Source organism: Perca fluviatilis, chromosome 17 (genome assembly GCF_010015445.1).
Source record: "Perca fluviatilis chromosome 17, GENO_Pfluv_1.0, whole genome shotgun sequence".
Taxonomy (NCBI): Eukaryota; Metazoa; Chordata; class Actinopteri; order Perciformes; family Percidae; genus Perca; species Perca fluviatilis.
In genome coordinates, this window is record NC_053128.1 from 24837336 (window position 1) to 24862349 (window position 25014).

The 25014-nt window shown below is 41.1% G+C and overlaps 1 protein-coding gene across 1 annotated transcript in view; it reads right to left on the reverse strand.

Annotated features, from left to right (window-relative positions):
* Positions 1–500: 500 nt before the first annotated feature.
* lamc3 (laminin, gamma 3) overlaps positions 501–25014 on the reverse strand; it is a 98681-nt gene continuing 74167 nt past the window's right edge. The window contains exons 13-27 of the mRNA XM_039780503.1: positions 16992–17180; positions 16431–16676; positions 15066–15219; positions 14819–14961; positions 14477–14655; positions 11447–11627; positions 10035–10334; positions 9601–9614; positions 6406–6789; positions 4986–5132; positions 4200–4302; positions 3092–3294; positions 2403–2543; positions 2173–2272; positions 501–1625 (exon numbers count right to left, since the gene is read on the reverse strand). Coding sequence (XP_039636437.1) covers positions 1363–1625; positions 2173–2272; positions 2403–2543; positions 3092–3294; positions 4200–4302; positions 4986–5132; positions 6406–6789; positions 9601–9614; positions 10035–10334; positions 11447–11627; positions 14477–14655; positions 14819–14961; positions 15066–15219; positions 16431–16676; positions 16992–17180 — 2747 coding nt within the window. The 3' untranslated portion in view covers positions 501–1362. The remainder of the gene's footprint in view (positions 1626–2172; positions 2273–2402; positions 2544–3091; positions 3295–4199; positions 4303–4985; positions 5133–6405; positions 6790–9600; positions 9615–10034; positions 10335–11446; positions 11628–14476; positions 14656–14818; positions 14962–15065; positions 15220–16430; positions 16677–16991; positions 17181–25014) is intronic.

The following is a 25014-nucleotide window of genomic DNA, read 5'->3' on the forward strand; positions in this document are numbered from 1 at the left end:
AAAGCGCACTAATTAACACGTTACATATTGTTTGTTTAAAGGTAATACTTGAAATACTGAAAAAGGGTCGCTCATTCAAGTCCCTGTATGGACCACGTTTGGAGTGTGTACTGGTTGCTGGAGAGGTCCCAGTTCACCCCATGTGCACTGCTGAGGTGCCACTGAGCAAGTCCATGGGCAGCACCCTGGCTCTGACATCTCTCCATTTATGCAGAGCTACTGTTTGCATGTGTGTATTTCGGGCCTGTGTAAACTATATAATAACAGAGTGAGAAAATTAAATTGTATAGTATTATAGTAGAATTCTTCATCTTTACCGAGATATAACACTAACCAAAAAGTGCTGTTGTTACGGTGAGAGGCCAGCTAATCAGTAACCCAACTTATTTTTAACAAATGAAACAATAAACATGTTTAGCGTACAGACATGACAGTATTGATCTTCTTAACCCCCAGGAAACAGCATTTTCTCCCTGTTGAGCTCAGGAAGAACGTACGGGACACAACAGGCCAGCACCGAGAGACTCAGGCCACTAGGATCCTAAACGAGGACACCCCCCTCCTACTTTTCATGCACAAGTTGAAGGAGCTGATGGGATTACATTTCACTGGAATTGTACTTTGTACGATTTTCATGTGACTGATAAAAGTTGATTGATTTGATTCTTGTTTAACTCGTGGAAAAAAAGCAAATATGTGTGTTTTCCCAAATGTCAAACTATTCCTTCCTTTACTATTCCCAAATCTTTCAGTGGGTGACAGTGCACTATTTTAGCACACAAGAGACAAATGTAATTGTTGTACTGCCAAATTCAGTTTTGAAAATTCACAGGCAGCAAAAATGTCCTCGAAGGATACTTACATTTTTGTTTTTGTTTGTGAGAATTCCTTGAACCATCACCTACAAATGTAAGCTTTTTATCAGCTGTGAGCAGCTCCATTGCGCATCGTACTGTTCCCTGTATGAAAATGGCCCTTTCAAGTATACTTTGTTGTGTATACTTTGTTGTGTAATGGTTTCTATGTGAAGGTCTTACGTTCTGATCTTGTTGGTAAAAAAAGAGAGTGGGAGAAAAAAAAATGAAGCAAAAAAAATAAAAAGTAAAAATAAAAAGGAAAGTTAGGTATAAATCATGGGAGACAGTGGAGAGCTATGTGGCTTTTGGTTGGAATGTGTGTGAGACAGTGTATCGAGATGGTAAAATAAAGTGTACCTTGGGGCAAAATGTGGGAGTAGGCAAGAATATGTAAGGATATAACTGAGCAGGAAAAAAAAATGACCACAGCCCCTTTCATTAACAAAATCCTCCCAGACATTTCTGATGTTCAGCTGTTTTATCAAATCCCTGTCATGAAGAGTATCTAGACCTTACCTGCTCCTGTGGCCTGGGGGCAGGACTGAGGCAGGTTTAAAGCAATGTCCCTGAGACTGTCTCTCTCCTCTATGATCTCCTGTAAGTCCTGTTCAATGAGGGACATCCGGCTGTGCTGTTCCTTAGCGGCTGAATGCAACTTCTGGATCTTCGTGCCCAGCGTCGGGCTCTCAACGCTCCCGCGGAGCATGCTAAGGCGGCGCGCTGTCTCATCTAAGATCCGGTCAAAGCGCTCCAGCGGCATGTTCTCATCTGGTCGGACATGCAAGAGGGAGGACAGAGGGAGAAAGGTAAAAACCACAGACGGAGGCGTCAGAAGTTTTGTAGATCGTGGTTTGTACATGGCAGTCTGACATCAGTGATTCAAGTGGTGGATAAGCCATGAAGACCTAACTACAGTGATTTGGTCATTATTCTCTCAAGCATGTGAACATATTCACCACAAACTGCAAGATCCCTGCCTTTCTAGTTCATTCTACAAATTGTACAATACATTATACAGGAAATTGGTTTGAATGAATAGGTCAGATAATCCTAGGTCAGAAATACACAGCTGAATTATTTTAACACACTGAAATTTACCCACAAAGAAAATGCTGCTGGGCCCCATGAACATCAATTATTCTTACTTTACCATGGGGATAAAAATCTGGGAAATATGTCCATGTTCAGTGAGGCAGTAAAAAGCACAGAGCTCTTTAGTCTGACATTTAAGGTATAATGAGGATTTATGAGTTTTATAGATATGGAAGACTAAAAAGGAGCCACACCGTACATTATCTATAAGAGAGTGACTTACCAATCTTGCTGATTAGCTCAGTTAGTGTAACAGAATAGGCCTTTAACTGAAGCTTGGCTGCTTCCATGTCTTCCTTAACACTGGTCAGGGACACCGCAGGCTGGAAATGAGAAGACATATTTTAGAAAGTAGTAGTAGTAGTAGTAGTTTCTTTCAAGCTGCAAACAGGAAGCACAGATCAATATGCATAGATTGTGCTGTTCAAAGGTGTATATGTCTGTGTTAAGTACCTCGGAAGTGATCTGGGAGTTGGCTGTGTCAGTTTGCATCTCCTGCTCAGCCAGCTGTTGTAAAGCAGAGTCTATATGGGAGCTAAGGTGAGCGGATGCAGTCCTGGTATGCTTGGCTTGGGTCAGAATGGCTTTGGATTCCTGCAAACAAAAAAAGGAGAAAAAAAATGGAGCGGAGGAAAGACAAAAGATAACTAGACTACTTAGGGCTGCACGATTTGAGAAAAATATCTAATTGTGATTATTGACTTTTTTTAGTATTTTTTGACTATATTACGATTGCGATATGATCCACGATATTAGAGGGAATTTTATTTTGTATCACTTATTTTCCTAGAAAAATATTAAAATATATATATTTTTTAAATGATTATAATGTGATTTTTTCCCCCAAGGATCTGTAAAAAACAAAGATTTCTTTCTTTAGTCTGTAGGATACAATTTGTAGGCTGGAGCACCACAATACTTAATTCAAAAGTGTTTGACACATGCTTTTGTACCTCGCGATTTGGATATTGCAGTAGTCCATATTGCGATTTCGATAAAATTGCGATTAATTGTGCAGCCCTAAGACTACTACCAAAGATATTTTGATTATTTACAGACTACAGCCATGCCAGCGGCTCCGTGAGGCTGTTTTTAGGCATAGTGGTGCTTTGAGCTAAATGCTAACATACTGTGGCACATACCTTTGCCACAGCATGTGCTGTTTGTTCTGCCTCCTTCGTGGTGTTGCTGGAGAGGCTGGAGTTTTCCAGAGCTGGTTTTAGCATCTTCCCAATCTGTGAGACTCTTTTCCTGACATCAGCGAGAACCTTTTCCTCCAAGGGTCTTTCCTTCTTCATTGCAGCCTTGGTCCGGGCCTGCTGACGGGGCCACTCCCTCACCATGTCTGAATGGAGGTTGGGAAGAAGGCAGGTAGAAGGATTAAAGGTCCTGAGAAGTTGGTTTTAAATGCCAGGTATTTTTCTATCAAATTAAATAGTCATGAATAAATATGCACATTTAAAGTTAGGGTGAAATGTTGCTAATTCCTGCATTGATTTATATGACATCACATATTTAAAACAGAGCCCCGCCCACTTCAACCCAGGTAGAAGAGCTCCGAGAACATCAGAAAAACAAAAACTTATCATGTTCATACCCTGTTTTTTCCCACTTTCTATTCTATATTTTATTCTGTATATACTCTGGACATTAATCTGCACTTGACTACTTTTTGCACTTCTGGTTAGATGCTAAACTGAACTATACTCTGTGCAATGACAATACAGTTGAATTTAATGCATCCATCATTCATCGTAAGAAAATAGGTTTTCAGGGCCTTTAAGTCGGATTTAAGGTTGTATTGAATTATAAAAACTTTTACTCAAATAGATCATTGTCTACTGGCTGAATTTTTTATCATCCTATAATTATTCATCCTCTGTTTATTCTGTGCTACTTTCAATGAAAGTCTGATAAGACAAAATCACTTAAGATTCTCTTCACATACCGCAAACAGCCAACATTTCATTCCTGAAGTTGACGCCGCAGAACGAAATTCTCAAAACATTCCACTTGATTCCATTTTCCACATAAGCCGCTGCCGCATTCAATACATTTGCAATTAAGTCAAAACGTTACAATGGTGATGTTTATAATAGTAATACTTCAATCTGTAGCTCTAATGTTTGTTTTCAGTCTCTGCACTTGACATTTCAATTTGGACGTTCAACAAAAACAACAATGCAAGACAGAGAGTGAGGGGAGTGAAAAAGAGAAGATAGATAGAAAGATAGAGAGAAAGATACTCACATTCTAGTTCCCTGTGCAGGGCGATGGCGTCAGATTCCACCTCTTTCCCTGTCACCACGGACGACAGAGCCATGACCTTTGCCCCTTGAGCGTGAGCATGCAGCTTGAAAAAGAGACACGTAAGAGGAAACATGACCTCGCTGGAGCCAAGTGTATTTAAAGCTTGCAACAACCGATATCAAGGCAAACTGGTGGGAGGACAGCATTAAAGTAGTCTACAGCCATTCTAGCAGCTCTGGGATGCCATACAGCGGTGCTCTGAACTAAATGCTTACATCAGAGTGCTAACATGCTCACAATGTTATTGCTCTTGAAATCCAATTCTAATGTTCAGCAGGTTTAATGTTTACCATGTTCACTATCTTACAGTAGTTTGCATGCTAACATTTGCTAATTAGCAATAAACAATAAGGAACTGCTGAAGCTGATGAGAATGTCATCAGTTTCGCAGGTATTTGGTTATAATGCAAAGTATTGCAAACATTTAAATTCTAGACTGATGACGAAGCTACATGAAAAGTTCAAAGTCTCACCACAGTTATTGCATGGTGGTGCTAGAGGAAAGGTCAGAATTCATCCTCTGGGTACATAGAATGTCTATACAAAATGCCATGTAATATCCATCTGACAGTTATTGAGATATTTCAGTATGGACCAAAGTGGTGGACCATTAGACTGACTGAGCCATCTATAGAGCTGCTAGCATAGCTAAAAAAAACAAAAAAAACAACAACTTTACATTAAGCTTTAAACAATCAAAGTATCTAGACAGTAAAATGTAGTCACCTCACTGATGTCATCAATCATCTCCAGTTTCTTATTGGCAGTCAGTTTTAGAGGCTCCATTTCCTCTCTGATCTTACTGATGAGATTGTCTTTGGTCTGAATTTGCCGGTCCAGCTCTTCTGTCTGTTTTAGAAGGTCCTCGCCCCACTGAACAGGAAGCAGAAATACACAACTTTAATGCTTTCATTAAAACAATCCCATTTTGCATCCGCAATCACTTTCGCGAAAAAAACATTCTGCCTTTAATCAGCCATTTACACGGGGCACATTAGCCTATTTCTGTGTCATTTTACACTCAAAGATGCTGCAGTGGTTAATAACCCTCCTCTGGAACAACATGTACCCCCATGAGCAGCAAATCTTGCCAGAAACCTCTCTCCTGTCCTCCTCTGCTTGCCAAATGTTAAATCAAGAAGAAAGAAAAATGATGTGGAGTTAACTGCCCACTCATCAAAATATGAGAAATACTTGTGTCTTTTATATGAGCCTCGTTAAATGTCCCAGAATGGTTTCTTATACAATATGTGCAGCTATCAAACCGGCTCTAATTAGACTAAATGATTCACTCATGGGTCTATAATGTAACATAATCAGTGTTGGGAGTAACGGCGTTTAAGTATAACGGCATTATTTTTTCAGTAACGGAGTAATCTAATGAATTACTTTTCCCATGGTTGCAACGCCGTTATCGTTACTGAGAATGTAAAGTGGCGCGTTACTACAATTTGGTTGAATGAAGCGCGAGGTGACATCAGCTGCCTGGAGAGAGCAGGGGTGGGGATGATGACACCGTTGCATATGACTGCACGCTCTGACTACTACTGAACACAAGACAGCGACGAGCCAGGGAAATTCAAAAGGTAGCGTTCTCGAACTGGAAGTACCGGCACTACTTCTCGCTCATTGAAATTAAAGTCAAGACCTGCACGCTATGCCCAGGAAAAAAGACTTTATCCACGTCTGCCTCAAGCAACTCGAATCTTATGAAGCCCCTCACATCAACACGTGCTAACACGACACTTGTTGCTGCTGCTAACCCAAGCCCAAGCCCAAATGCAGTTAGTGTGAGCTCCAGCGAAGGAGACGGAGCCGCTCTGTTAAAACAAGCAACGCTCCATTTTTCGGGTCAGCAACAGGTGACCAAGGCCGAGCTGAACACATCAGTTAATATAAACATCTTTGACGTTAAAGATGTTATAGAACGTAATAGCGTTATAGAACATAAAAAATAACGTCACAGTTACTTTGCTGAGTAACTAATTACTTTTACAATGTGGTAACTGAGTTACTAACTCAATTACTTTTTGGGAGAAGTAATTTGTAACTGTAACTAATTACTTTTTTAAAGTAAGATGACCAACACTGAACATAATAAAGCTTCAAATTCCATTTGTACCCTGCAGGTGCTGTCCAAACTGACCTTTGTTGTATGCTTGGTTGGATGTGTTTGGTTGAGCTGTGTTTGGTCAGGCTCTGGTGATGGGCTGGCATCTGTCAGAGCCAGCTGATGTAAGGATGATGTGATATTACCCAGGGCAAGCTTTAAACCAGCAACTTCCCCCTTCAGGGCCAGCTGTTTGGCTACAGTTTCATTCACCTGCGCTGTCAGGTTCTCCTTCTGCTGCTGCATTTGTGTTATTCTGAGATAAAAGAAGTAGAGAAAGACAGCAGAGAAAAAATGTAGTAAACTATAATATACTGCAATAGCCACTATTAAATACCAGGATGTCTTCTGTTCATTTGATTTATTATTGTTCAGATGATGAAAAGACATACTGCGCTGCAGATTTATTAGAGCCTCACATATTTTTTCACATGATTTGTTTCAAGAAATTTAAAAAGCATCATGTTGTGCCATATACAAATCAATATAAATCTGGGAACAAGAAAATGCCGCTTGTTATAACTGAGTAAAGAGGATTCAAAAGATAAGGCGACATTGTGCAAAGAAAGCATGATGAATTCATGAAAGGTGTTAGGCTCAGTGCAGTAGATGTTAAAGTGCTGTTTTTATAACCTACACAGCTGTAATGAAATCCAATCTGTTTTGCCTCAACAAAGCAGACACAAAAACATTCAATGTGTCACTTCAGCTTTTTTTCAAATCTCCTGTTTAGCAAGAAGCACGGCAGTAGTTAGAAAAAAAAGATTAATTTTTGCAATGAATTAACATGTTTGGTAGAACACTGGGATGCTGAGGTTATTTGAAAGTTCTTTCAAAACAACCCGTATGGCAAAAGTCGGTCAAAGTAAAAGTATCAATACAACAATGTTAAAATACTCCATTACAAGTAAAATAAGTATTAAACGAATGTACTTGAAGTATCAAAAGTAAAAGTGCTCGTTCTGCAGACAAATGGCACCTGTGACTAATATATTATTTTATACTATATTTATAGATTGTTAAGACTAATGCATCTATGCATAAGTAATATTTTATTGGTGTAGCTGGTCAAGGTAGAGCTAGTTTTAACTACTTTATATACAGTTAGGTAATTTAATCCAGATGTTCTCTGCCTAGGGGTCCAGCCCCACTTAAAGGGTCACACATTAAATTTGCAGGTTGGTGAGATAAATAATGGCGTGGAGAAGAAGAAAAAAACAGTTCTGCTACACTTCTTAATGTTTTCTTTTTGTTGGCGTTTCTTTTAGGATATTTTTTACCTCTTTAGGATTCGATCAGAGTTTAACAACATTGGCAGCTCAGACGAAATTGTTTACTGCCGTTAGCCATGTAGTTACATGCAACAATGTTAACACCGCAGTGGCTTAAAAAAATAAATAAAACACTCCAGTCTTGCCTGCTTGGAGCAGATGACCAATCACAGAAGTTCGGCTTAGAGTTGTGTAAGACTCAGCCGAGAGTAAAAAAAAACTGTTGAAACCGGAGCATTCAGAACAGTTGGAAATCTGAACATTTTAGCTCACAGGGATTTGTATTTGTATTATACAAATTATTTGTATTATAACATTGTAGATATGACAGAAAAACGGAAAAGCATAATGTCACCTTTAAGAACAGTACTTGAATAAAAATGCTAAGTTACTTTGGCTAATGTCTACATCTGCTGCTAATAAAAAAGGCTGAGGTTGATTGTAAAATTGTAACTACTGTTAAAGATAGTGTCATTATCTGAAGCCTTGTGATACTGGCCTAGTGTTAGTGTCTGGTTGAATACTTTTGTCATTTATCTCATAGATTGATAGCTGTCCTGCCTATAAAATGCATCTGAACTGCTTAAGTAAAAGCAATTGTATCCTGCCAATCTGTGCATTAAGTGCTCAATTCAGTAAAGTCACACACACACACACACACACACACACACACACACACACAACACACACACACACACACACACACACACACACACACACACACACACACACACACACACACACACACACACACACACACACACACACACACACACACAGCAGTGCCTCAAAGATTAACAGATCTCTCCTGAACCCTGCTGACTAGTTTTAGGGGGGGGGTAATCAATTTTGAGTTCCTCGCCTCTTACTCTCATCATGGCCACCCGAGGGCTTATTGCATCATTCTGTCTAGCATTCAGGATAATCCTCAGAACAATCACACGCTGGGAGATGCAGCCAGCATGCGGCAAATCCAAGAAAGCAATATGCTTACAGTGGAGAGAAGCTGTCCCCCTGTGGCTAAATGTCTTACTTTTAAACTCCAAAGTGCTTTGAAAGGCCGCTGGGAAGAAGAGGACCTTGAGCTGTAATACTGGGATAGGTGCACTTTGTTAGAAATATAGTGCAAAAGCAATAATGCAGGGATACGTGTTGGGACTTGTTGGGATTATGCAAAAGGTTTGTATGTGAATGGATCGTTGGTTTCCATGATGGCGCTACTCCTTTGTGGAGTTGTTCGTGACATAAAATCCAGCAGGATGGCATGGGCGACTATGAGTGCAAAAGAGGATGACAAGGAATATTAGTGAAAGTAACATAGAATAACAGACTATTACAACTGCCTGAGGAGAGATGAAATGGATTTCAGCACTCCCCACAAGAAGAGCATGCCGATAAACGGCCTAACACAGTGGACAGGCAAACGTGAGAAGGGACTGTGAGACATTGATCATCACTGTTGGGTCCTGAAATATGTTGGAACATGACAAGAGTTACCGACGGAAAGAAGATCGTGAGAGGAGACAGAGGGTAAAAGCTAAACTTGATATCGAAATTTTCAACTTGTGATAATATATCTGATAATTACACTAGAGCTGAGTGGATCTTCTCATGGGTTAAACCTAAAAATGGTGGTCTGAGGAATTAACGAAATAATGAACAATACATTTAAAAAAGTATTGCGAGTTCGCAAATAATGACGAATTCATATCTAATAAAACACTAAAAATAAAAAAGGAAAAAAAAAAAAAAAAAAAAAAAAAAAACCCTAAGTTTTTTTCCTGATAAATGTAATGTGTATACAGTCGAATGCAGAATCCTTCCCCGAGTGACATTTAATTTGAGAAGATGCAAATAAAAATGAGAAAACTGAATCCACAATTGACACTTTTTTTCCTTCATTTTGGGTGGCTGCTCTGCTTATTAATATGGAATTAAATTGCTGCCGCTTCAGGCTTACCCAAGTGATAAGGGCTACGGAGGTACACACAGACACACAATAAGAAATAGAGAGTTATATATTGGCAAAACAAGCCCTCTCTCATCTCCCAGAACCTAAATAACATGGCAGCAGTGTCCAAAATACATTCCTGCAAAGCATCGTGGTTAGACGGTGAAAAGTTGTTAATTTTAGCATCCATCAAACGTTCTTTGGATTTTCCTTTGAAGGCAGGAATTTGCCAGGCAGAGGGAGGAGGGTGGTGGAGGTGTGAGTGGTGGGTGAGAATATTGTTTTGCTTTGGGGGATCTTTGTGGATCTATCCAGAGGAGCTCCACCAAGAGTAAACAGCAGCAGCCCATAATAAGGACAAAAAAAATCAATCGTGTTACATGCAATATCAGCATGCCTGTGAACTGGGTGAACATTTACATTATAGCTACCCGGAGCATTTTATACAGTGAAATACCTGGAATATATACTTACTATATGGACCAATAAAACACCTACCATGTTGTCCAGGTCCAGTGTTGCCTGCTTTAGCTGTTTCTGAGACGCTTTGACCATGAACATAGTCTCTGTGAAGGTTTGACACACACCCCTGCTCCCTTCATCCTTCCTCCTATCCTTCCCCTCTTCCCCCGTCATGCTGATGCTGCAGTTCAAAGTAGATGTAATGCCATGCAGCTGGGCTAAGAGTGTGCCTGTGGAAGTTTCTAGCGAGGAAAATTGTTTTATGAAGGCCTCCCGTGCTTCTGAAAGAACAAAGAGCACAAAGCAAATAAAACCACATTAAGCCCTCCACAGATTATTTCGTCAAGAATATAATTCTTCCAACTCTTTGTTGCTAGAACTGCATATTTTAACACATCTCTCTCAGTTATTGTGTGACATCAGACTCTCGTCCTTCCTGTTTACTGTACTTGTAATCAGAAAAACCCAAACCAAAGGGAATTCTGTCCAGATGTTAACCCTTTTGTCACTCTCACTTTGTACTCAGTGGTGTTTGTAGTCTAACTGGCTGCCTAGTCTGTCTGGAGCTGAGTACAATCTGTCTGGATGTTTTGTTACTTCATTTTGTGATATACTTTGCTTGCTTCTTTGACTTTGTGTCATATAAAATGAGAGATAACAAGTGTGTGTTTTAGCCCCAGTGTGTGTCTGTTTGGCCTCTGTGTGCCCGCACAGTGAGCCTGTCGCTCCCACATACTCATTAAATCATTATTGGGCCACCCAGTGTCATAAAGAGCCTGGCTAGTAACTATATGTGTATGTGTGTGTAAGTATGTGGGTGTTGGGAGGGGGGTTGTTAGACCACTGAACTGTTATCATGATTGCAACTATAATCATAATAAATAAGGGATTAGAGATGCACCGCCTGTCATATAAATAGGGATTAAGTTGGTCACACGGCATCTTGTTCCATATTGTTATGATTTGTCTCCATTTGGCCTGTGCAGCTGAGCCTGTAAGCCCTTTCCTTTCCAAAGATAATGAGGATACATCAGCATTGTGTTAAAGTAATTGGGAGAGGTTTGTATTGTTTCCTGCTTTCTGATTTAATCGCTTTGTTGTATCGGTAACAGTGTCACACTGAGGAGACACACACAGAGCAACAGACCGTTTGCACAACGCTGTGGGCGGTTTCATGTCAAATTTCTCAGCCGTGCTTGCTGGTCTTGTATGTACTGATATGGCATGTTATCATCTCACAGCCAAAATGTGACACAATAGTTACAATGGCACACAAGCAAGCTTCTCAATTCACAAAGCAAAGGCTGCCAAGTGTCTCTTGCGTGACCACATAGGAAACATTAAAAGGAGTGACAGGCCAAGTGGAATGATCTTGGCTTCTGGCTGCAGTTACCTTGGAAGGCCAGAAAATCCTCCAGAGCATTCGGTAGGGTATCCTCCCTCTGGTGCTCATGCTCATAAAGCCTGGCCATGTGATACTTCAGCAGGTGGCGCTGCTCCCCAAATCTACCGCGGCAATCAAAGGGAGCCAGCAGCTTCTCCAAATCCTGCAGGCCAGTCCTCAGCTTTTCTGCCTGTAATAGCACAGAGATTTATCACTCACGGTGTAAATGAGAATACAGATTTTGCACAAACAAAAAAATTAAAACAAAATAAAACCCCGGGCTGGGACAACTACCACAACAAAATATATATCCAACCAGATCTGTATTTATTTATTCAGACACAGAGATTGAGATAGGACTTTGATTCTTGGTACACCATGACATCTAAATGTAGTATTTCAACGAAAGCAATGAATAAATGAATATAAACAACAGGATAAGGATAGAACATGGTTTTCATATCCGCATCCACTTACACTACTATAGCATGTGGCCAAAGAAAAGCATTTTAGGAGTTAACTGGATTAGACTTCTTAGAGAATGGAAGTCCAGGTCTGAAAATTGAATAAAGGTGCTGTGATTGGCAGCAATTTGCTGAACTCGGAAGCGAAATGGTCCGGACATATAAAAAGAGCCTGTAGATCTCGCTGTGGTCATACCTCTTTTTCACACCAGGAGGCATGTTGCACGTGTTGCACTTGCATGTGGTTAGGAATGCTGAGTGGATGTTCTCTGGTTGCAGAAATATCTGTGTTTGCTAATTGTTTTAGTTAGCAACCAACGTGTTTAAGATCAGCCATTTTAACACCAGGTACAACATATGCCTTCTAATACTGTGCTCATCTGCCTTTGAACAATAACCGTGTATCTTTTTCATTATTTAATTCCATTCTTTTTTGCTGTCATCTACTGTCTTTGTCATAGCTTTCTTGATCACAGATCACCCCTCTCTGTCTTTTCCAACCGTCCCTGTCTTTGCGCTTGTTAGTCTTCTCATTCCTGTGTGTAAAGCCAGAAGAAAATGTGAGCAGCAAGATAAAGGATGGGAGAGGCGGAGAAGGGAGAGCTGGGGGAGACTGAGGAGTAATTGCAAGTGTTCAGAGCAGACAAGGCTTGGGATGTTCACTGAGTTGCTAACACTGTGGAGATCCCAGCATGCATTCACACAGGTACAAGCTGGACACAGCCACTTTAGCTCGAACAAGAATATGTAAAGAGAAAAGACCACGTCAGTGGTATTGGATTGGCTTCAGGAAGTGAATCCAGGGACGCAGTACCTCAGCATACAGACGTGGGTTGCAACAAATCTATAGGGACAGCGAGAGGCTGCACAGGAGATCATTAGGGCAAATGTCTCCTTCTGTTTCACTGCACATCCACTGTTTACTTTACTACAAATACAAAGGAGCCATATGGCTGTCATGAGTGTCTAGAAGCAGGATGTGCTGGGGGGGGACTGTGCTATTTAAAGAACAAATTGCACCTCATAATAGCGAGAGCCAAGACAGCGTGCTAAATGTTTATATAATATGTGCAGCAAACACACATTAATAAATGTGAAAAGGAATAATGGAGAAATATGATCCAAATAAGGATTCAAGCAGGGGCATAAGTACATTTACTCGAGTAGTAGAGGTACTGACACTTAACTTGAATGTAGTATTTTGTAAAATGCTGCTTTACGCTTCCCATTACACCGCCACATTTTCTTTTAATTTTTATTTTTTTTAGTTGTAGCTACTTTGTTTGCATTCAAGACTTACATTATTACTAAACAAATAAATTTGATCAACAGAAAATGTATTGACAATTTAGCCAATGGATTGAACTTTAAAGCCATGTATCAAAACACACCAAACAATCACTTGTTCTGCCTTCTTTGATAGGAGGATTTGCTGCTTCTACCCCAGTTTCATATCATTTTGAACCTTCAGCTCTGGAGACTTGTGATGGGCATTTTTCAGTTCATGGCATTTTATAGGCTGTATGTTTATCAAATTTAGAAAATACTGAATAATCACTTTGTTTGTTGCAATACTAAAACATACCATAAGCTTAGAATATGATTAGGTGATAAGGTGGCTGTCACTGTATGCTAAAGACTTTTGAAACGCTGCTGTGGTCAGTCACCGAATAGTCTATATCCACGACGTTCCACTTTTGGGATTGCTCCTTTGCCGACGGAAATTTTGCCGGATTTCACTCTTTTCAGCCGGATGTCCGTTACCTTTCGTTTGTGTTGGAATTTTAAACTCTGGTGGATTTATGAGGACTATGGTCAACTGATCCTCACATCTCTGCAGGGTAAGTCCAGACAGCTAGCTAGACTATCTGTCCAATCTGAGTTTTCTGTTGCACGACTAAAACAACCTTTAAACATACACGTTCCACCAAAACAAGTTCCTTCCTGAGGCTATTTTGCAGCGGCACCGCGGCTTTTCCCAGTGCTTAGCGCCGCCCAAGACAATTGTGATTGTTTTAAAGAAATGACAATAAACCAGAGCACGTTTTTCTCCCATCCCGGAATGCTATGTGGACTAGCCAGACCCTCCTCCGCAGCGCTGCGGAGGAGGGTCTGGCAAAGCGAGACTAGTCACCGAAGAACCTCCAAACTGTGGACTTGTTAAAACACAATGTCTCCTTTTTAAAACTGTACACGTTAAAAACAAGATATGATTTGTGGAGGCTTTAAATTTCTTAAAGGCACCTTTGAAGAAGCTGAGCTGAGTACAGAGTAATGTAACAAGTAATGTAACTAATAATGTAACTAACTATTTTTGTTGTTGTGTAATTACTTAGTAACTTGCTGCTGTCCACATCTGCTCAATGTATAAATAGGCAATAGTTTTGTTTGGCGTATCAACTTAAATGGTATATTGATATGTAAATGCTGTATTCACAGCTTGTTTCTGTTGACCCATGTCCAGAAAAACAGTAATTGCAGGTTTAAAGCCACTATGGGTTGAATATGAAAATTCCTCCAAATGGTGGTTTTCACACAAACACGCAGAAAGAATCACAAACAACCATAAACTCACCTGTTTCTTGATAAGACCGTAGCAGACTGGGCATTCCTCGCACTGATGTGTGGCTCTGTTGTGGAAATAGTTCAACTCACATTTGTCACACTTATAACCCACGAAGCCCTGGCGACAGTGGCAGGTGCCGTTACTGTGACACTGCATGGAAATGGAGCCCATTGGGTCACAGTTACAGGCTGGGAGAGGACAGCAGGATGGGAGCACAAGAAGACAGGGGAGCAGAGGTGAACATTTGTAGAGTTGGAAATGCTTTCATGTGTGATCTGTGTTAGCACATGTATTAGAGGATTAGAGGATGGCACACAGTGCAGTTGTGCTGCCTGAAGTAAAGTCCTGTACCTCTGCAACCTCGTGACGAGAATCCAAAGAAGCCCACGCGGCAAGAATCACACAGTCTCCCCTCCACTCCTGCACGACACAGACACTGCCCTGTGATTGGATGACACGCGATGGACGATGAGCCAATCGGGTTACACTTGCACCTAAGGAAGGCAGGAAAATGTCTTATTAATAGATTCCGTTTGTAAGCTCTGTTAATATGTGTATTCCAAAAATCCACTTAGAATTGCACAGGTGATCTCTATACCTTTCACATCCTGCACCTGGTTGGAGGTTGAAGAAGCCTACTTCACAATAACTGCAATCCCGTCCGGTCACTTGAGCGAGGCACTGACAATTTCCTGTCTGAGGGTGGCATTCATTTACATGGCCAGAGGTTCCGCCAGGATTGCAGCTGCACGCTAGAGGAAACAAATAAAACAGTTTCATTTTTAAAACAAGGATAATATTACATTGTTAACTGCTGGTATTTTGGCAATGTATCACCTCAGCATGGTGGACTTTTTATTGATTTGATTCCAGAGCGCTTTAAGGAGAAATGGAAGAAAGTGACAGACAGCACCAGGGAGACTCGGGGATCTCTTTTTGACATTGTTTGGTAAAAAAAAAGTTCAAGTCTGGGCATCCAGGTAGAACTGAATTATTATAAGGAAATCAGAAGATGAACACATGACAGCTATTATTCTTTGGGTGTCTGTCTACTGTTGTAGCTTTTTTTTCAATGTTTCATTCAATTAGACCTTTTTGAAATTCTCCCAAACCAAAGACTCTTCAACCCCTTTGTTAAAGGAATCTTTTTGATTCACCATTTGTCCACCCCCCCTTTCAGATTTTGCCTTTCATGATTCAAGGATTCAAACTTCTGAATTGATTAGTGAAATCCATTTGAATGCATCACATTCTGCATTCCTTCAAAAACACGAAGGCCATGTAGTCTTTAATGGAATTTGTCTATTTGACTATTACTTGACTCCACCAATTCTGTGGTGAACCGAACAGTCCGAATCCTAAAAGGCATATTGATGGCATGTCATGCGTGTCTTGAGTGAGGACTCAAGGATTTGTAAAGATCCCCTCAAAAAATGTTTCAAGATTAAAAAAAGAATAACAAATACTGTTTTCCCCTCCATAATAGTTCAGTTAGAATGTAGAAAATTCTTAAAATTACATTTTACATTACATATTTCTTTTCCCTCATTGTAAAATTGTGAATATGCAAACATTGTCCATACTCCGGGTCTGGGTAAGTGTACTGGTGGCTTCAAGCTTCCACATCACACTTGTAAGTTGCACATTGGACCGTGATTGGCTTCCAAACTAATTGTAATGTCACATAGTCATGCTTCATGAACATGTTTAAAGTCAGACTGAAGGTGAGTGCAAATAAACTTCCCCTTTAGCAGATGGATGTGTAAACAGCCTTCTAGTGTCAAACTTTGCACATACATCATTCGGACAGTGAATATCAAACATGCAGGTGAAGTAAGCACATTTGTTGAGAGGATGGGGACATATTCTTACAGGAATACAATATATCTCTTTCTCCATCTTTCTCAACAAATAATGAATTCATTGAGAAATGTTCCATTGCACTCCCTTCTCAGTTACTCACGCTTGCACTTCTGGCCTGCTGTCTGGTTCAGGGCATCGCCGTAGAAACCTCGCTGGCAGCGTTGGCAGTGCTCGCCCTCTGTGTGTCTCAGGCACTTCAAACATCGCCCAGTGATGTGGTCACATATTCCCAACGCGTTGAAGTCCACGTTGCCATTGCAGTCGCATCTCACACACGGTCGAGCTGCCCCAGATTGTCCCAGGGGGTCACCATAGTAACCATCTTCACACATCTGACAGCGCATCCCTACACGGGGGCAAAGGTGAAAGTAGTGGGGAGGAATAAGATAGATGACTGATAGCTAGAACACTGTTGGAGGTCATCCCCACGTCACCTCTCGACTCTGTTATAACTACATTTAAAAACTCATTTCGGATGTACTTGAATCACAGGTGGCATTGTTGAATGGCAGTCCCTGCAGATGAGCTGCTTCAAAGCCACAGTCTTTTCAGTATCAAGCTGCGTGGCGGAAATGTCCTCATTTTGTTCTTGACATAAAGCCCATTATTAACTGCGTGGTGCCAGAAACAAATATTTTACATTATTGTTGGTTCATCTCACCCGTCTGTCGCGTAGGGCAGTTGGTACAGACCACCTGTCCCGTCTCCGCAATTTCTGCACAGCTGGTACGGTCCGGGCAAGGGCAAGGCTGACAATCACCACGGGTGCCAATCAAAGCGTTGCCATAGTAACCATCCAGGCAGTGCTCACAGGTCATCCCAGTGGTGAAGTCTGAGCACTCACACACACCTGAAACAGAAAGAGGAGTGTGACATGTACGCACTCCTACTACACACACGCACACCTGATTATACGCGTCATTGTTTTTGCACACTTTGGATTCGACAACAACTAGACAGAGGGGGATGTTTTCTTCATCGTCAGCAGAGTGCGCTGTGTCTCTGACCATAACTGCAACCAGTCCATACGAACACTCCACTCCACAGACCAATCCGGTAGAAAAACATTCCCCACAGCCCACCATGGAGAGCGGAAGACAACTAAATTCACCCTGACTATAATTGCTTTGGGAAATATAAGAGCCAAATTCAGTCCGAAAGACCTTCAAGAAGTAAAGCAATTCCCCCACCAAGTGGGAGAGATTACCAATTGTATGACGTCCTTAAAAACAAACTGTTCTTTCGAAAGCCATACAAAAACATCTCGCAGCTTGAAATCACTTTCAAGGATTTGTTCAAGTGCAACACATGTCGATATACACGTACAGTATATGCACCAAATCTTTGGTTACTTCTCTTCAGTTTATCAAGCAGATTTTCAGCCGAAGAGCTGAATGATATAATATAATAACCAGAGAAAATATCCAAAGTAGTGAATAAACTGACATACATGTCTCAGCGGACTGTATGACTGTAAAATAACTAAAGGATTCAGATTAAAACAACCCAGTCTCCTGCAGTTCTAACGTCACAGACTAAAATGATAGGACCCACATACACCCTCAAAACCCTGAATTTGTGCAACAGCTACTTCTGGAAATGAAACAGTGAAAATTTGACATAATACAATGTGGCATTCTAATTTAATAACTGACTGACTAAAGCTTACAGAGGATCCCAAAGTAATAAGTGTAAAACCACAAAGAAAAAAGCAACTGCTAAGATGCTTACAGAGTTTAATTTATCATAAGATCACAACGCGCAGACATTCATTACATTTTAATCCACATCTTTGCAGTTTAAAATGTAACAATTTTTTTTTTGCTGCAAGAAGATACTTAGCATTCCTGCTGCACTGCATGGTGTTAGGCTTTTAGAATTCACTGGGCGTCTGTATATCAGAGAGCTTACAATAATTTGAATCATTTTTTAAATTTCAAAGTAAATTCTCAAACGAAATCAGCATGGGTTGACAACAATTACTGCGCTGATCTTCTAGAGAACACCAATAACATCTCGATGCATAGCAAATAATCCACTGGCATTGCGGTTTTACAGTCCTCATTAAAATTTCCCATCCCTCCCTCATAGCCTACGGTGTGATTCAGTGAGGAGCTCTCCGCTGTTTCACAACACTGAATATTGGAGTAAAGAAATTCTTGCCTCTAGTTATGGGGTCACTGCAACCAATGTCTGCCATCACAAAATAAAGCCCTGTTTAACTTTAGACCTGTAAGACAAGTATATGAGATAGAAAAACAGCTAAATTGATCACACTGCCATTTGGGGGGAACAATTATCCCGTTGTCCGGTGAAGTGTAGACTTCTGGGTAGAGCGTGGATAATACACGACTTCCAACGTCATTTAAACAGAGTATTTAGTAATAATGATTGTTCCTAGCATTAAGAAGTGAATCTTTTGTGAATTTCACAAGGCATTACAATGACACTGATAGTGTTCAGTGTCAATCCCCAATGAGCCATAGTCAATTTAATGGCAGCAGAAATGTGCTGACTTTACTGCGTGTGAAGATGACTGAGCGTGATATGAGGCAGTAGAGCCACCGAGGGCCTCCTCGACACTATTATCATGCCATCGCCGCCTCGGAAAAGCTAACGGTATGCATCACAAACTGTCGCTGAATAGCAGGCTCGCTCTTCACGTGATATTCCTCATCGTCATGCTAATCATCATTACTTTACAACATCCCCGCAGAATCGTTTTTATCAATGAGCGAAATGATTTGGGATTTCAGTAAAGCTCCTTGTGGAGCTGCACACTTTGAATCCTTTGACAAATCCACACAATCCCGCTATTCTGCTCTCGCCCTCTCGTACTCCTCCCCTTTCAGCTATGGAGCACTGCACTTCAGCTCTGCTCTCCGCCTAAAGTCTGCCTGTCTGTTCTGTGATGGCAAAGCAATATTTCTGTATAGGAAACAAGCAGTCTGGAGTTTCTATATATTTTTTTTTTTTCAAGAGGAGCCCTCCATCACACACACACACACACATTACTCTTCAAATAGCTCCTTTCTACCAGTGCTCATTCTACCTGTACCTCATCCCTCCACCCTACTCATCATTGTACTCTCCACACACACACACACACACACACACACACACACACACACACACACACACACACACACACACACACACACACACACACACACACACACACACACACACACACACACACACACACACATCCAGGACTAATGCACTTCATTAAGGAAGCCACTTGTGGAAAATAGGAATACATTGGAATACATCACTGTATTATAGCTGCCGGGGCACCGTCAGGCACTACAGAACAGATGAAAGACTGGCAGCTTTGCCATCAACCTTTTTCCACATTTCCCTTGTTGAGTGTGTTTATACTTGTGCGTCATTCATTGTTCCTCTCAAACAAAGTGTGAGGAGTAGCTCTTCCGAAGATAGTGGTTGCCATTGTTTGCAGTAGCTTGTAATAGCTGGAACTCCAGATGGAGATAGAAAAGTGGGAAAGAAAATCCGAAGAGAAATGGGTTTGAAATAAGTACGTTTTTGTTTAGGGAAAGACAATGGCGAACCCCTCTCCTGTTATTACATTCTTGCCCTCAAAATCTCATTTATTTACTGACTAAATTGAGTTTTTGAAAATCATTGCCATGTCATTCAGCACCATCTTGGGAGGTCTCTCTGAAGAACAAGGGCAATGTGTGGGGTCTTTGGTGATGTGTGAGCCCAGAAACACAAGTAAAACAAATCACAAGTTCTGTGACTGTTTAGGCTACTTTTTGCTTTTGCTCCAAAGCGACAAATGCCTTTCAAGTGATTATGAAATAAATTCAGCAAAATCGTTCTAAAATAGAACCTAATTTTTTTTTCTTCTATTTCTTTTCCGCTTTACTTTACATAAGCACAACATGGAAGTGATGTCAAAGACATGAGCTTTTAAAGACCTCCATATTTTCCAGGAGGCTTGTCTACTTAGCCCAGTGGAACATTAAAAAGCTTTGGGCCAGGGAAATGTATTTACTAATGCATGTGGACTCCCTGATTTAATGAAGGAGAGACGGAAACAAAACAGAAAGAGAGAGACAATTTTGTCTGCAGCTCTGAGGCCTTGTGGGTAGAAGTTGGGGTATATATGCTGAGGGACTTTTTGATGGGGATGTTGCTCTCTAATTTAACACAGATATGCTGCCAGCGCCTGCTGCTGCAAATGTGGCTCGTCAGTGGGGTCTGAATGGGTGGACTGCTGCAGAGGAGAGAGGACGTTGAAGGAAAGGAGGAGAGGTTGTATATTCTGTCCACCCCCATACATAATGTGCACAATATGGATGACTGGGGATATATGTTTTGTCATACTGTGACTGTGGAAAATAAATGCATCAATTCCTGTCTTGTGTATAGAGGCTGTCAGACAAATTGTTATGTCCAAGGCCCGGGGGTATCAGGCATGGGGACTCTAACAGTAGTGGTTGTAGCTCACGTTGTCTTGCTCTGGGTTAGCTAGTTGTTATAGAGGAGCTGGATACCCCATTTACTGTGTATTTAACACTGATCAAATGTCAGTGTTTGAATTTCTTCTACTTTTGTTCATCTGATTTAACAACAATACTTTCTCTGGCCTTCTGAATGACAATCCAGTCAGCCTCGGATTTACAAATGTTAGCATGCTAACACGCTAAACTAAGAGGGTGAACATGATAAACATTATACGTGCTAAACATCAGCATGTTTAGCAGGTGCCTAAGCACAGCCTCAAGCTGCAAGCATGGCTGTAGACTCTTGCACATCCCACGACATTGAGGAAGTGCAATACTAAATTGTGTGAGAGTCCGGGTCCGTTTAATTGTATCACATCTCTTGAATTCCTTTACATTTTATATCACCAGCCCAACAAGTTGGAATAGTTCTATGCTTTTCTGTGGCTTCTCTGTAAGATACAGTGTGTCGTTTTGTTCTTTTCTAGAGGTTTTTGTTTCGTATCTGCTGTTTTTAGGCAAGATAAACTTCCTCATTTTCATTAATTTTGGTGATGCACCAGGTTGGTTTTCCTTGTCTAAACTAATTTCATCAAGGGAAAGGTTGAAACCTTTTCAAATCAGCGATCTCTGACAGTGTGACTGGAAACCAAGGCAGGCAGACAGAGTGTGCACATTGTTTATCTTTCTGTTTATTTTGGTGTAAAATAAATACGCTGGTTGTGAAGAGATAAGTAAAGCGTGCTGAATAGGATCAGCAGGAGAAATTACACGCCAAGATTCATTCTAACTGACTACATCGGTCTTTTTTTCTCTTTCTCACTTCCTTCTCCCCACCCTGTCGCTCCTCATATCCCATCATGCTGATACTGGCCAGGCATCTCAGGGCTTAGCCTGCAACTAACGCAGCCCACCAGAGAGATTAGGGGGCAGAATAAGCCAGCGCTACAGCCGGCTTCACTCTATCAGTTTGTCTGCCTCAACTTTCTCCCATAGATTTTTCTAAATAATGACCTTAGAGAGCGGAAGCTGGCATTTAAGCAGGCTTTCGGGAAATGCACGCCCTGGCTTACTCTGTCTCTTTCTAAAGCAGACCTTTGTTGGTAAACACTGACTCACAGTATCCTCCATTCTGACCTAGCATTCAAATATGCAATGAGCAGCATGTTTGGTAATTTCTTTATCTGTACCCTAATGGACGCAATGAGACAGGTACTCTAGGTGATGGCCTTTATTAGGACCACTTCAATGTTTTTCACTGCAGGAGCCCCTGGTGGTCCATTCCCCTTCTCAGACCAAGAGCAACAACAAAAAAAAAAAAGCTTCCCCATCCTCCTCCACTAGACTGCAGTGGACGTGACATTTAGCTATGCAAAACCACTGTGCATATTCAAAAATGTTGGCCCCGCACAAATGTCATTGTGAGAAACAAGCATATGCTGTTATGAAACAGAACAAGGGACAGAAAGACCTTGTTATTCCGGGGTTTGCAGAGCAGATGCACATGCTGCATTCAGGTAATTGTGGTCGTCAGAATGCAGCTAACTATAGCTGGCCTTCTTAATAGCTGCAAGATTTTAGCTAGATCCAAAGTAAGTGGTAAAGACATGCTTAACTTGAAGTCTATGCATTGGGCAAATGATCCCACAGCAGTGTGTCTGTGGATGCACAGCGTTGATGTACAGATGCAAATAAAGATCACTTAGATCTTTGCAATGTAATACAAGAATGTATGCTTAACTTCTCTCCTCTGTGAGTTTATAACCACGCCCCTTTATGTAAAAAAAAAAGACAATCACTTAGTGCTATTTCGTACAGGCTTCGCCCTCTAAGAGCGGTCGCTATTGGGTTTATCCCTCGCACATGCGCAGTTGTGAAGATTTCTTTTGCGCCCTTGTGCCCTGCACGGGCCTCTTTTATGTTTGCAGTCACTGTATATAACAGCTGCGAAACCTTAGATCTGCTCCCATTTTTTCTCCAGCATCAAGACGAGCAGGGTTTGCCTTTTTATCGTCCGATTTTCACCCCAGCTGCGAAGCGGGCCTCAGCTGGGCTGGCACTCACTCCGCAGGCCGTCTGCCAGTTCTGTGCGCTTTTAACCTAATTAATATGTGATTTCTCATTAATAATGTGTAATTCATAAGGAGAAAAGGAAATGAATAAAATTATAGCCTCGGTTTAGTTGCCTGGGAACCAGCCGGCTCTGCGAGCTCATGTTTTATATACTCTGGCTGATGCATCTTTGCAAACATCCAAGATGGCTGCAGCTGATGTGGAGCTTTATGTTAAACCGCTATCGTGGCAGTATTTAACAAACTGGACGGTATATTTTCAAATATAAAGCATTTTAGCCCCAAAAACACTTAGACTTACCTTTATGCGACTAGATAGCATCTTTTCATCAGACCCTCCCAGCTTGGTAAAAACCCACATCTTTTAAACTCCATGCCCCAGGTTTGTAACACAGACCTTCTGCTAAACATGTGTAGTCCCCTCTCGAGTTTGAGTAAATGTCTCAGACTTTAAAAAACTGCCTTTAGATCCACAAAAAGCATTGTACAACTATTTTCACATATTAGCAGTTCTCCTCGTGACATGACTTTGCCCTATACATACATTTTAGTCTTTTTTCTTCAGGCAGAAAACATCTTCAGATGACGTTTTTCTTCGGAGATGTAAGCGTGGTTCACTGTGGAGGACTAACAGGTCTATTAGGTAGCAGAGCGAACAGAGGAGCTCTAATACAGCACCCTCATGCTCAATACCCAACAGAGACTACAGTGTCAGGAGCATCATGTGTTTAATTTTGTTTAGGTGATTAATGAGCGCTCCCTTACAGTGTGGGCTGCAGAGAAAATTGAGTGTCTCCATTTAACCTGCATAACAATCATCTCTCCTTCCTCAACACTCACTCAAGCTTACAAATCATGGCCTCTGCCTAATTGTGTGGATGGTGTGTATGCAATTAACACAGTCTACATACTGTATAAATGCATGTCCAGGCCAGTGGTACACCAAAATGAAAGTCCAAAATAAATGTCCAAAACTGTGGAAACACATGCACTACACACACATTTTTTTTTTTTGTATCTGAAGGACATATATTTGACTTCATCAGCCCCGCAGCACAAGTGCTTTACAGAAATCGCAATTTGCTCGTTCCACCACAAATATTAACATTTCCAATCTGTTGTGTTGCACTACAGCAAATAGAACCGACACGACTCAGAGACTGTTAATAAATCATGATTATGAAGCACCATTGGCTGCAGCTTCCCTCGGCAGCCAGTGAATAAACTCCATCCCAATTCTGTCTGTGGGCACACCCTGCATGATGATACAAGTCGTTAGGTAATTATACAGCAATTAAGATTCTGATAGGAGAAACAGCAGGTTGGTCCGCCCTCCTGGTGACAATTGATGAACACGGCCTCTCTAATCAACTTACTTTGATAGTTCCCCTTGACCTGAACTTATAGATTTATGGAGAACATCTGCTGTTTGTTTGCTCCCTTATATAAAATATAAAAAAGAATTAAAGACAAGCCAACCGGCTGTCAGAAGATGACATGCCATCATCATCTATTGGAAAAAGACAGGCTAATTTTAACTGGCTTCCTTTCCTTAACCCAAGAGCGTCATGCCAAAGGACACAACACACTGGGGATTTTGATCCATGACTCAGAGGACACATCGTTATCTATACTGAAACACTCAATTCATCATATGCATGGCACTGTAAATATTTTAAAGGAACCCTGCCACACATATTTCATTACTTTGTGGTAATGTCTGAAGTTCTACCATGGACTCTGTAACATTTTTTTGTGGAAAAAATGCCTTGGTTACCTTGTTTCAAGCCATTCTAGCGTGGTATAGAAAGCCTGCAGGAAGACTTGATTTGTGCCAGTTCTCATTAATATTCAAAGAGCTAAGCTGCTTGACTCTGATTGGCTAACAGCTAGCCAATGAGAGCCTGGCTATCAGCATCCTTTACCCAGCGCAACTGGGTGAGCTCATGAATAGTAATGAGCTCAGGCAACATGATGTCAGACTGACCAGCTTTTGTAATTGGTCTGATTTCTCTGCTTATTTCTTTTCAGTGGCTAGAGCTGACAGAGGAGGTAGCAGTTCATTTTCACATTCACGACATAACACAAAAACATATGGAAGTAAAACGGTTTTGTGTGGCAGGGCACTTTTAAAGACATT